General features: G+C 53.2%; 1 protein-coding gene across 1 annotated transcript in view; it reads right to left on the reverse strand.

Moving 5' to 3' along the window:
- Positions 1 to 13,797, reverse strand: part of SLC8A2 (solute carrier family 8 member A2) — a 29,248-nt gene that overhangs the window by 11,600 nt on the left and 3,851 nt on the right. The window contains exons 2-4 of the mRNA XM_034986872.1: positions 12,377 to 13,066; positions 7,483 to 8,147; positions 640 to 1,062 (exon numbers count right to left, since the gene is read on the reverse strand). Coding sequence (XP_034842763.1) covers positions 640 to 1,062; positions 7,483 to 8,147; positions 12,377 to 13,051 — 1,763 coding nt within the window. The 5' untranslated portion in view covers positions 13,052 to 13,066. The remainder of the gene's footprint in view (positions 1 to 639; positions 1,063 to 7,482; positions 8,148 to 12,376; positions 13,067 to 13,797) is intronic.

Here is a 13,797-nt window from a genome sequence, read left to right on the forward strand (position 1 = left end):
CGAGCTCCACCCTTTCCCTAGTCCCGCCCCAAGCTCCGCCCTATCCCCTTAGGCCCCGCCTTCTCCCGCCGTCCTCGTCCAGTTCCTTGGGTCCCTACCGAGACCCCATCCATCGCCTTAGGCCTTGCTGCTTCTCCATTTCCACAGGCACCGTCCCACCTCGATCGGACCCTCCCCTCTTGTCCACGAGGCCTCTCTCCTCAGGCCACATTCCATCTCCTACTAGTTACCAGTTAAATCCTCTACACTCCTCTTCCCAGGCCTCTATCCTACCTCTTCTCCTCTCTCTCCTCACCTGGCCCTTCTTTCTCGGGTCCACCCTGTTCTCCTCAAACCAGCCTCTTTCTCCCACGCCCTTCCCACGTCCAGTCCCTTCCTCTTGGCCCCGCCCCGTCACTCCTGTCTCCTCCCTCCTCGCCCCTGGCCCGCCCCCTCTCTGGGCCGTGCCCCGCCTCCCCAGCCCTCCCCAATCAGGTCCCGCCCACTACCCGACACGCCCCCCACTGCCCAGGGCCGGCCCTGGCCCCGCGACCCCGCCCCCTCTCGCGGCCCGCCCACCGGTCGGCCGCGCCCACGCCTCCGGCCCCGCCCCATATGCCCGCCGAGCCCCATTCCCCCTCCCCGCTCCGGCGTGCTCACATGGTCTCGTCGTCGCCGAACTCCAGCTCGCCGCACGCGTCCTCGTAGTGCACGCCGCCGCCACGCGCCGTGCCGTCCACCGTGCGGTACGGGAGGCGCACGGTGCCCCGCGCGCCCGAGCTGCGCACGACGCGCACGTCCACGGTGCCCATGCACTCGCTCACGTGCAGCAGGCGGTCCTGGAAGGAGAATATGCCCGCGTGGTCGTCGTCCAGGATGGTGACGGTGGCCAGCAGTGGCGCCACCAGCCGTCCCTTGGGCCGCCCGCCGCCGTCGGGCTCGAACATGCCCTGCGCGTCGCCCACGCGCAGGTTCAGCAGCCGCACGAAGAAGTGTTCATCCTCCTCAAAGATGTCGTCGTCTATGATGCCGATGCGCAGCTCCTTCTGTGTCTCGCCCGGCTTGAACACCAGCGTGCCCTCGCTGTGGCGGGAGGGGAAGAAAGCGGTGAAGGTGGGTCAGCGGCTCTGGGAAGGAGGGGAGTCAGGGCAGGCTTCCTGGAGGAGGGAAAGGCGCCACCGAAAACTCCCAAGTATGAGGGTGGGCAGGCATTAAACAAATAATACTGAGGATGGATTAGGGTGGGCTTCCTAGGGGGGAGGGTAGGGGATGCAAAAGGGGAACAAGACCGAGGTAGTCCCTCCTTCGTGGAGCCCATGAGGATTAGGAGCGCCAGCATTAAATAGATAATGATGAAGATGAGATCAGCGCCGGCTTCCTGGGGGAGTTTCTAGTGGACAGGAGTGCTCCAGGCAGAGGGAACAGCGCATGCAAAATCCCAGGGTGGAGACAGCCTGCAGTGTTCCACAGCCACACCTCTCAAACCTTAATGTGCACACGAATCACCTGGGAGATCTTGCTAAAATGCAGATTCTGGTTCAGTGGCTCCGGGTTTCAAGACTGCATTTCTAAGTTGCTCCCACAGGATGTGGATTCTCCCATAGGGTACAGGGACCACACGTGGGAGTAGCAGGGATGTGGGGCCCAGAGCTGACCTTTTCACACTTCTGATGAAAACCCTTGAGTCTTCCTGGGTACCCACAAGAGAACATCCACACTCCTTAACTTGGTGTCATTCATTCATTCATTCAACAAATCCTCCCTGAGCACCTTCTCTGTGCCCTGTTCTGGGTGGTGCTGGGAAAAGAGCAGTGAAGAGGCCTTGTCTTCACAGGGCTCACCGCACTCACAGCCCCGTGGGAGAGCCATATCGTGGTGACAATTACACATTTAATAATTACTGTTCATTCATTCAACAAATATTTACTGAGCACCTGCTGTGTGCCAGGCACTGTTCTTAGTGTTGGGGAAATGGCAGCAAAACCAGATCAGAGGGGCACTTGGGTGGCTCAGTTGTTAAGCGTCTGCCTTTGGCTCAGGTCATGATTTCAGGGTCCTGGGATCGAGTCCCGCATCGGGCTCCCTGCTTATCGGGGAGTCTGCTTCTCCCTCTTCCTCTGCTCCTCCCCCTCTGCTCATGCTCTGTCTCTCAAATAAATAAAATCTTAAAAAAAAAAAACAACCAACAGATCAGAGAAAAATCCCTACCCTGGTGGAGCTTCTGTTCTAGTGCAAGAGATGGATAAACAACAAACATAATAAAATGTCAGGTGGTGATGGTGCTATGGAGAAAAATAGAGAAGGGGTGCCTGGGTGGCTCAGTCGTTAAGCATCTGCCTTTGGCTTGGGTTGTGATCCAGGGTTCTGGGATCGAGCCCCGTGTTCTGGGATTAAGCCCCGCGTCGGGCTCCCTGCTCGGCGGGAAGTCTGCTTCTCCCTCTCCCACTCTCCCTGCTTGTGTTCCCTCTCTGGCTGTCTCTCTGTCAAATAAATAAAATCTTTAAAGAAAAAATAGAGGAAAACAGAGGAAGGCGGTTAGGGAGTGAGAAGGTGTTGTGTTAGGATGTCAGGGAAATTTTTCCTGAGGTGATATTTGAGCAGAGACTTGAGGGAGGTGAGGGAGGGAACCATGTAGAGAATATCTGAGGAAAAGTATCCCTGGCAAAGGGAACAGCCAGTGCAAATGTCCTGAGGCAGGACCAGCTTGGAGTATTTGAGGAGGCTAGTGTGGCTCCAGTGGAGGGAGCAAGGGAGGGGGAGGGCGATGAGGGAGATGACATCACAGACGGAACAGGGCAGAAGTCAGGGACCCGAGAAGGGACATTGGTGCTTACTCCCAAGTGGGGTGGGAAGCATGGGAGGCCTCTGAGGAGGGGAAGGATATAAGCTGGCTTAGGTCTAAATGAGCATCAGTTGTGTAAGTCTCTGAACATATGTGAGATGCTCTATAATGGGGCAGGGGAAGAAATGAGATGATGACATCAGAGTAATCAGAAACTTTGAGGGGACAGGGAATTAGTGGGTTCCTGGCAGGCCTGTAGGCATCAGAATGACTCTGGGATGTAAATGCACCTTGAAAATCTATAATTGCCCCTCCCAACCCATCCCAGCATGCACCGCTGGCACCATTTCTGAAAGGTGCTATATGATCCATGAGTGTTCTCTATCATTACTGCGATCACTTTCATAAGAAAGAGGTCCTGGGCTTCACTTCTCTGAAAGAAGTCCAGCTCTGGGGGATGGGGGGAGGCAGAGGGACCCCGAGGTTCTGGCAAAGAGGTAGAACCAGATGACAAGCCTGGAGTAGACAGGTAAGGGGCTCCCTGTGGCTGCAGCCTTCTGCTCAGGAGACGCTGTCCATGGTGGCTGAGGCACCCAGCCCAGGGAGCCCACCTGCTCCGAGCCTGGTCGGGCCGATGTGCTGGCTTTCTGATCTCGGGTGGTAGGATTTGCAGCCCTCTGAACCTCAGGTTCCTCATCTGTAAAGTGGAGCTAATAACAATGTCTACCTCATTATAAGGATCGAGTTATAAGGCAAGGGAAGCACTCAACAAAATTTAGCTAGTGATATTTGTATATTAAGATTAGAATCTTAGGGATGCCTGTGTGGCTCAGTGGGTTAAGTGTCTGACTCTTGGTTTCAGCTCAGGTCACGATCTCAGGGCCGTGAGATCGAGTCCCACGTCGGGGTCCTCGCTCAGCGCAGAGTCTGCTTGTCCCCTCCCTCTGCTCCTCCCACCGCTCTCTCTCTTTCTCAAATAAATGAATAAAATCTTTTAAAAAAAAGATGAGAATCTTAGAATCCTAAAGTCATGGGATGTTAGAAATGTAAGCTTAAGTGGGGATTTTAGCACCATCTTTACCAAATGGTTAAAGTGGGCATCACTAGTAGTAGAAAAGGCAGGTGTCATGGGCCTCCTGGTATAATATGCACCAAGGAGGACTGCATCACTTGCACGAGTTCTGGCCAAAAGTGCATCACCTGAATCTAATCATGAGGACACATCTGATAAACCCAAATTGAGGATTGTTCTACTAACTGCCCTATCTTCAAAAGTGTCAGGGTCACAAAAGCCATAGAGAAGTGGAGGGATTGATCCAGACCAAAGAACTCTAAAGAGACATCACAACCATATGCAACATTTGGGTCTGGACTGGATTGGAAAAGGGGGGGTGGTGAAAACACAGTCACAAGGATGTTACAGGGATGACCGGGGGAAAATGCAAACAGGGACGGCAGACTGGGTTATAATATTGATTCAGTATTACATTTCCTGAGTGTGGCAGTTGGATTGTGACCGTAGGAGGGGGGTGTCATAAATCTTAGCAGATGCACACTCAAGTATTTATGGGTGAGTGGTCATGCTGTCCGCAACTCGCTCCCATCTTGCGCCACAATGATTAATACTAGTATATATTAGGGAGAGTGAGTGAATGCAAACAGGACAGAAAATGAACAATCGGTAACTCTGGGCAAAGGTTACATGAGGGTTCACCAAACCATTTCTGCCGCCCTTCTGTGGGCGTGAATTTTTTCAAAATAAAACGTTGGGAAGAAAAAGAACGTGGGGATTTTAGAAACCAGGTATGATAGAAATATAGAAGATGGACTTGTGTTTCAGCACTGGATGCACAAACTCTGAGAAGATGAAAATCTTAGAACCAGCAAATTGGAGACTGGTTGGGGTGCGGATTAGAATACCCAAATGTAGGAATCCTGGAACTTTAGACCCTTAGCATGTTAGGATTCCAGAGGTTAAAACTCAGAATCTTGGAACAGCTGTGCTCTTTCAGTGCTTTGGAGGTCATATTTAATTTGGGGAAACTGAGGCCCATGGATCACCCTAATCCATATGATACCTGTGGGCAAATCAGAAAATGGCTTCCCTTCTTCAAGACACTATTTCCATGAATCAGGACACTGTCATAATAGACATACAAATCTACAATGTCTACTATGTGAACAGAGCTTTCTTAGATGTGGTGCTCTCATGCAGTGCACAACCTCGATAACCGTACGTGACATCCCTGATTGCCCACACTGAAGCAGGAACTTGCTTAAGAACTTGCAGGGTCCGGGGCTAAACTTGGACTGGAACCCAGGTGTCCTCCCTCCCAGTCCTGGACCTAAGCTGCATTGATAAGTGATGCCAGGCCTGTGACTGTCACCTGGGATAGGAGAGCAGGGACAGGAGGAAGGTGTCAACTTTCCCTAGCTCTTTGGTTCCATCACTGAGCAGCATATACTCCTGCACTTCAGACATCTCAGTACTGAGGTCATTTGCAGGTGAGAAAGGCGCCTCTGATCCCAGCAGGTGACACCCGTCCTCACTTCCTTTTGCAAAACCTTTGGTGGGGTAAGTTGCAGACTAGGGGTGTGGGTAGGAGAGGAAGGGTGAAGAGGTTGAGTGACAACAGGCCCCAGTATGGTGAATGCCTTTTCTTCAGTTGAAGGAGGCTGGGAGATGTGGGATGGTAGGGAGAGGAGGGAGGGGGTTGGTCATGGATGACCAAAGAGATCCCACACTACAGGATGACAGAACAAAGATCCTGAACCCCACTCAGGAGAAGCAGAGTGCAGGGAGGGCGTGGGTGGGAGGGTAGGAGAAATGAATGGAGATGGGCAGATCAAAGGATCTTGGACGGACCCGAGATGGAGAGAATGACCTACAAATGCCCAACGCAGTAGAAAGATAGGAAGATGTGATCGACAGAGGCAGGGGAGGCTGGGCTATTGATGGTCTTTGCTGAGGCACAGTGGTGGAGCTGAAGATCTGTGAAACCCAGAAACTCAGACCCAGAAAGAGAAGAGTTAAAGGGACAAGAGACTGGCTGCTGCAGGAGCAGAACCAAAGATCTGCGACCAGGTCCACCTCAGCTTTACTCTGGAAGGAGGATGAAAGGGAGGCATGGCAGACTGCTTGGCAGGTGGAACCCGAGAGAAGCTCAGTCACCAACACTCTCTCCCGTCCTCTGCTTTAATTTCTTCACAGCTGACATTTTTCTGTCTTCAGTGTCTACTCCCCAGTGGCCCATCTTTCCCATGAGAATGTCAGCTGCATTTGGGCAGAGACTTGATGTATTTCGTTCACTGCCTGTCTTCATGGCCCAGATCTGTTTCTGGCACACAGCAAACCAGTGAGAAATGTTGGTATTATTATAGGGAACTATGACAGACTACACATCGGTCAACAAACTACACTGTAAAGCTATCATTCTTGAAAGAGTGTGGTATGGACAGAAGAACTACAAACAGATGAAGAATTTTGTGGGTCACACGAGGATAAAGTTATCTTGTTTACTGTTCTGTGTTCCTTTTTTTTAGGGGAGCAGAAGGAGAGGGAGAGGGAGAATCTTAAGCAGGCTCCACATCCAGTGCCCAGCCGGATGGGGCTCGATCTCACGACCCTGAAATCATGACCTGAGCCAAAATCAAGAGTCCCAGGCTTAACCCACTGAGCCACCCAGGCGCCCCTACTGTTCTGTGTTCTAAAGATAGTACCCAACACATAGTAGGTGCTCAGTAGGAATTGCTGAAGGAGGGAAGATCACAGGTCTGCTCAAAAAGGGGGAAGGAGAGGGGCGCCTGGGTGGCTCAGTCGGTTAAGCGACTGCCTTTGGCTCAGGTCATGATCCTGGAGTCCCGGGATCGAGTCCCACATCGGGCTCCCTGCTCGGCGAGGAGCCTGCTTCTCCCTCTGACCCTCCCCGCTCTCATGTACTCTCTCTCATTCTCGCTCTCTCAAATAAATAAATAAAATCTTTAAAAAAAAAAAGGGGGGGAAGGAGAGAGACAGGGGGCAGGGAGACACAGGAGGGTGCAAAGGTGGGAGGGAGGCTTCTTTATGGTGCCACCGAAGACCTGGGGATAATTTGGGTACTGCCTCTCCCCTCTTATCCCATTTAATTTTCTCACATAGCACTTACCATCACCTGATATTTTTATCTATTTAATAGTTCATAACCTTATTGCAACTTGAGGGTAGGGACCTTAGCTGTCTTGTTCACCATGATATACTCCCAGGTATACAGTAGGTGCTCAACAAACACTTTTACTTTAGTAATGGTGTGTGTGTGTGGGGGGAGGGTACTTGTCCTAGCAGGTAAAGCTACATACACATAATGCAGCTGGAATAATTAACACAGGGTGGTGTGAAGCACTAAAACCCACAGGTAGATCATACACATGGGAGCCGGGACAGCCGTGCTATCTGGCAATAGACAGAAAAATGTCAGCTGTGAAGAAATTAAAGCAGAGGACGGGAGAGAGTGTTGGTGACTGCGCTTCGCTCGGGTTCCACCTGCAAATGCTAGAAGAGTGTGCGGTACAAAGAAGGCTCTGGACGGTGAATGAATGAGTGGACAATGAATGAATGCCGCAGGTCCGCGCACGGCAAGGTAAGGCCGGCCGGCCGCTGGAGGCAGCCCCCCGAGCGTGGAGGCTGCGGAGGCCGCGGAGGCCGCGGGACCGCGGCGCCTCCGCGCTGCGAACGGCCAACCCACCTGTACTCATAGTCGGAGCCGGCCTTGGCGGAGCCGTCCTCGGTGCGGTAGTCCACGTAGAAGGTGCTGTTGCCCTCCCCGCCCTGGCAGGTGACCGACAGCAGCACCGAGCCACAGTTCTCCAGGCAGTGGTAGAGGCTGGGCTCGAAGAAGATGCGGCTGGCGCCGTCGTCCTCGTCCTCGCCCGGGCCCTCGGCGGGGGAGGCCCTGCGCGACGCGTCCACCGCGTGTCGCCGCAGCACGTTGCCCGCGCCCGTCATCAGCCGCGTGGCCTGGATGCGGTAGAAGGCGCGGCTCTTCTGCTGGTGCAGCAGCGCGTAGTAGTTGGCGATGCCCACCAGCTGCTCCAGGTCCTTGTCCGGGTGCTTCTGCTTGAGGTCCTTGAGGATCTGGATGACCTCGCGGCGGCTGGCGTCCAGCTCGCGGGCCTCGGCGGGGCTCGGGCCCAGGCCGCCCACCTCGCCCGGCACCTCGGAGCCCACGAACGTGCCGTCCAGCTCGATGCTCTTGGGGGGGTCGCCCTCGGCGCCGATGATGATGCCGCTGCGCGGGTCGGTGCGGTAGCGCTTGTACACGTACTTGTAGAAGAGCAGCCGCTTGTCGGCCATCCAGGCGAACACCACGCACACCGGGAAGAAGACGAGGGTCAGCAGCGCCTCCCACACCTGCGGGCGGCCGCGCGGGTCAGGACCGCCGCGCCGCCAGGGGGCGCGCTCGCCGCCCCGCCGTCCGGCCGCCCCCGCGTCTCTCCCGCCCGGCGCTGGGGTCCCGCGGTGGCCGCGCGCCCCCTCCGCCCCCCGTCCCGCATCTCCCCGCATCTCGGTCCCTGCCCCGCCTCGTGCCCTCTCTACTTCCCTCTGGTGTCGGCTTGTCTCTGCCTCTCCCCATCTCTCTGTCTAGGTCGTTGTCTGTCTCCCCGCCTCCGTCCCATTTGGTGTCGGTCGGTTTTTGAATCTTTCTTCCTGTCTTGTTACCTCTGTCTCCTTGTTCTCCTTGTGTATCTTTTGTAGATGCCCATCTCTCTCCCTTGTGAGATTCTTCGCAGTTTCTCTCCCTCCGCCTCTTTCCCGGTCTCCTGATGCATGCATGCATGCATCCATCCACCTTTCATCACGCTGAGAACCATGCCCACCTAACCCAGTGCCAGGAACCCAAACACCCTCAGCCGCCACTAGGGGACAGACAGGTCCCCACCCCGTGGCCTCAGCCCCCCTCAAGGGGCAGAGCCTGTGTCCCTTCCTGCCTGCCTCTCCCTCCATCTTTTTCTCCCTGCTCCTTTTCCCCTCCACCCCTCCTCACCTGGGACGCGGCGACTTGCCCAAACCCCACCCATCACCCAGGGCCCGCTCTCTGCTCAACCTCTTCCTAAAGCTCCCTGATTCCCCACCCCCCCCCCTCCGCCCTCCCCTCCCCCACCTCCCTCCCCCTGACCAGTGACTACAGCCTTTGCCATACTCTCCTTCCTTAGAATCTGTTTGGCCCTTAGGGAAGAGACTTTGACTCTACAAGAGGCACAACTTTGGCTCCTGTCACAGCCTCTCGCAGCAAGTTCCCATGTTTACATGCTACCTCCCCAGAGAGACAAGGCAAGGCTGAGTTCAGATCCTGGTTCTAGAAGAGGGAGGTCTGGCTCAGCCTCTTGCCTGTAAAATGGGGGTGTCCCCAAGACTGAATGAGCTTATGTACCCCTAACACTTAGCACTGTCAGTTCCTGACACATGGAAAATACTCAAAATGTGAAATTAACATTAGCGCTCATTGAGGCCCAGGACTCGGTCTGCAAGCAGTTACCTTTCTTATTAAAGATAAGGAAGAAACGATGAAAGATTATTTACCACCAGATGGCCCCCAGAGGTGTCTTTAAAATGGGCCCGGAAGGGACAATATCTTTTCAGATCCAATCCCCACAACCCCTTGTCGCTGTGTTTACTGACAGCTCAGAGAGAAGGGCAGGACTTGGAAACAGAGCCTCACAAAGCCACCAGGCAGGTCTGTCAAAAGAAGCCGAATTTTCTACACGAGCTGTAAAATGAACTCTGGCCTTGTGTTCATTGCGCTGGCCACTGTGTATATTGCAGGGGATTCTCCTGTAATCAGAAGACAGCCTCGAACCCCTAAGATTTGGTTTTCTTCTGCAGGTAAATAAAAGGCGATTCTAGGAGACTCACATCTTCCTTCCAGGGCACCCACTGCGAATGGGCATATGGATGGACTTGCTCACCCTGGGAGGGAAGTAAGACAGCTTCAGTGGACAGGAACACCCCCAAGGGGGGGGGTGTCTCCAAATTAGGGTCCTTTATGGGCTGCCACCATGATTGGGGTGCGAGATCTGGTCCAGCGACTCATGGGGCAGTCCCACACAATACAGAATTGTCCCATGTCCTGCCTGAGCTCAGAACCTCCCTCTGGACACTCGCGGTGGCGAAACACCTGCTTTTCTAATAATTGCAGTCTGGAACTCAGCTCTGTTACATGTATATGAAGTATTTTCCTGATGCTTTAATATATGCTGAATACGCTTATTTTTAATCTTGTAGCTACCCACTCCTCTGCTCAACTCCGTGCATGGAATGTTTCCTGATCTTTTTCTTTCTCTTAAACCCAAACTTGTTCAGTAAAAGATGGTGCTGGTATCTGGTTCCCACACCATGACTTTTAATGTAGCCATGCTGAAGCATTTACATGTGGAAATGCACATTGTTCTATCAGAGATTACTTTCTTTTATATCACAGTTCAGCCACTATACGGACTTTCGGAAGGCCAACAGCACAGGCAAGTTCATTAATGGGAGGAATCGCTCACATTTACTCTGTTCCAGGCTTGCTGTTCTGAGCCCTTCCATGTGTAATTTATTTGATCCTCACACCGCCCTCTGGAGTCAGTGCTATGACGATGTCCAAGTGACAGGTGAGGAAACTGAGGCACCGACAAGGTGAGGAACTTGTCCAAAGAAGAGCTAGGAAGCAGCAGAAGTGGGGTCTGAACCCAGCGTGCCTGGGTCCAGGATCCACCCACCAGACTACTGGGGTAGAAGGCCTCTCTCCTATCATCTAAGAATTTCACATCAGAGTAAAGGGATGTAACAAAGCATTTGCTAGAAAAAGGGAGCATGGGTATGAAGGGTCAAGAACCAAGGGCCCGGTCTAACCCCTTCCATGGTTCAGATATGAAAACTGAGGCCCAGAGAGGGTCTGGGCTTTGTCTGAGGTCACACAGCACCTCCGGGAGAAAATCCAGAGCCAGACCCATCTCACTGCCCCAGTTCGCTGTGTTGAGGAGGAAGTGGCGCCATCTTGGTCTCATGCCAGTTCCCTCCCTTACTTCATGAAAGTGTCTCATAATTCTGGCTTCCACATTACTCCCGAATGGATACCCCATGGTGACTTCTCCACCCAGAACTGTGACATTCTCTACCCTGTTTTCTGAGTCTGAGCCTGGCTCCTTCTCAGGGGGAATCTCTCTCCTCCACCCCCATCCTTACCCACCTGTCACTCATGGTGTCTAAAATTCTCTTCATAGTTTTGCTATAAATCCTCATCAAAGAGCACTTTGAAAACCTAAGTCAGTGTACCATCCTTTTTAATAGTGCGTGAGAACCGTGTGACAGTTTCTTCTGTATTTTTCACCATGGCAGCCAGGAGACTCGGCATTATAGTCGTTAGTCAGTTGCGGTAAAGATCTCTCTCCCTCTCTCATCCCTGTCTCCTGGTGCTACCATCTCTCCCTTAGCTCACCTGCAGTTTCTGGTCCCTCCCGTCTGCTTTTATATCACCTGCAAAGAATTTTTATACTTCCTAACTTCAGCTCCTTCCTGGAAAGAGACTAAAATTGGCAGGACCTGACAGATACGCACGGAGAGATTATACACATGTGTGAAGGAATTCTGGGTAGCCTCAAATAAATTATGCATGTGTGTGAACGAATTAGGCCAGGCCCATAAATAAATTATGCAAAAGTAGATGGCAGTCATGGGGTTGTGGGAAATGAATTAGGCATATGTTTTAAAGGAAGACTAAGCAGAATGTGGTTAAGACACTGGACAAATGAGAGGCAAATGATTATGGGGACGTGGGTGTAAATTATGGAGCAGTGGGGCTAAATTTTGTCTCGCTGTTGGAATAAATTATGCAAAGTGGCCTTTGCAGTGGACTTGGGCTTATACCTACATTGGATTGGATTGCATATCAATTACAGTACAGTGATAAATTATCCTACCCTCAGAAATCAATTATGAATAATGAATTATGCAAATCACAATTGCATATCTGGCAAATACAGAGTTTACCAGATGTGGGCCTACGTCTATGCAGGCCCATGGATACATTATGCAAATTGTGCCAAGTTACCCAAGTTGATTAGCCCTGTCAGAAAACACAAGGTTGGATTATGCAACTGTGGCATGAATTATGCAAATGAAGGCGGTCTTATTATAAAAGTGGGAATAAATTATGCAAGACAGGGAGTGGAAGAAAACATGTGAACATACCTGGCAAATACCTGGCTAGACCATGAACTGCATGTGGTATGCATTACACAGATCACAAGGACTCTGTTAATACATACGGCACCATTGTGAGAGCTAAAAGGGGCCCCTTCTGGATGGATATATTGCAAAATGTCACCCCCCTCTGGGCGGATGAGCCCTTTCCAGGACCTGCAGAGCCATCCAGACATGGCTTGGGCACACTCAAATGGACTCCAGCCCCAAATTGCCTTCTCCAGCCCAATGCCCTTGTGCAGTGTGTGACCTGCACAACCATACCTGGCAGCCCTCCCAGATGTAAGCATGCATTTCTGCAAATACATGAATCGAGTCTCCAAGCCCAGGGCGTCACCCCTCTGGATTTTGCAGACATACATGCACCAAGGAGGTGTCCACGGGTCCTTGCTCACCTGGACCACACCCGGGGAAAAGACGGCAAGGATGAGATAAAGCCAGACGTAGGCGAAGATACTCCAAGACGCAGTGACGAAGAAGACTCTCAAGTGCTTGATCTTGCGGCTCTCACCGGCTGGGATGACGTAGATGCACACAGCAATGACCACAAACATGTTGAAGGCAGCACTGCCCACGATGGTGCCCGGGCCCAGCTCGCCCGCCTGGAAGTTGTGACCGCAGACCTCGATGACAGACAGCAGGATCTCAGGGGCTGAGGAGCCCAGGGCCATGAGTGTGAGGTTGGACACCGTCTCGTTCCAGATGCGGACGGTGCCCACGCTGGTCTCACCGTTGGCCTTGGTGATGGTGATCTCCTTCTCCTTTGACGTGATGACCTCGATGGACGCCATGAAGCGGTCGGCAATGATGGACACGCCCAGGAACATGTAAACCATGGCCACGAAGTAGACCACAGCTCGCGCCGCCTTGTCACCCAGCGACGGGTCATCGGGCTCCCAAACGGGCAGCAGGACCCCCGGCTGACAGCGGTTTGAGCCCTGGCAGCCCCCTGAGCTGGTATCACTGTCATTGGCGGGGGGAGGCGGCAGGGAGGGGGTTGGGGTAGCTGCCCCTGAGCATGGGGGCATCCCCAGGAGGAGTGCAAACCCCACTAAGGCCAGGGGAGCCATGGAGGGTGTCGGGTCCTGTGGGGGAGGAGGAAGAAGTGTGGGTGAGGGGCACGGACCCCTCCCATTCGCCCAGGAGCCGAGGCTTCTTGGGGGTAGAGCATGGGGGACAAGCAGAGGGCTGATAGGAGGAGGATGGGGGCAGAGGGAGATGCAGAGAGACAGAGAGGGCCAGACAGAGACTAAGAGAGAAAGATAAAGACAGAGGAGAGTACACGTTGCCCTCACCACCTTGGGGAACTAGAGATGAACATCCCGTGTCCTAGGACTCAGCCGTCCCCCTCCCAGGTACACGTGCACCCGGGAGCCATTGGTCGTGTGTCTGCCAAAAGACACATCCGAGGATGTCTAACAGCTCCCATCTTGAAACAACCCAGATGCCTCTCAGCAGTAAATGGAGAAGCCCAGCACGGAGCACTCACACTGAGGAATGTTATAGGGCCCTGGAAAGGGAACGGGCTGCTGACCCACCCAGCCACACAGACGAATCCCACAGACGAGGGAGGAATGAAGCCAGGCCCCAAAGAACACGGACTGAATAATTTAGCGGGTGAGGCGAGGGGCTGGAAGCCATCAATTCATTAGGTAAGTCTAATGGTTTCCAAATTGACCCTCAGAGGGCTCCTGCTTGGGGTCTGGGATGTCTGTCTGAGCGGGGCTGGGGAGGGGCTGCTGTAGGGTCTCCCACTCACATCTTTCCCTGCAATGGCGGCAGGTGTCTCTCTCCAGTACCCACTATGTCTCCGTGA

Source organism: Mirounga leonina, unplaced genomic scaffold (assembly GCF_011800145.1).
Source record: "Mirounga leonina isolate KUSES-001 unplaced genomic scaffold, KU_Mleo_1.0 Mir_376, whole genome shotgun sequence".
In the NCBI taxonomy this organism is placed as follows: domain Eukaryota; kingdom Metazoa; phylum Chordata; class Mammalia; order Carnivora; family Phocidae; genus Mirounga; species Mirounga leonina.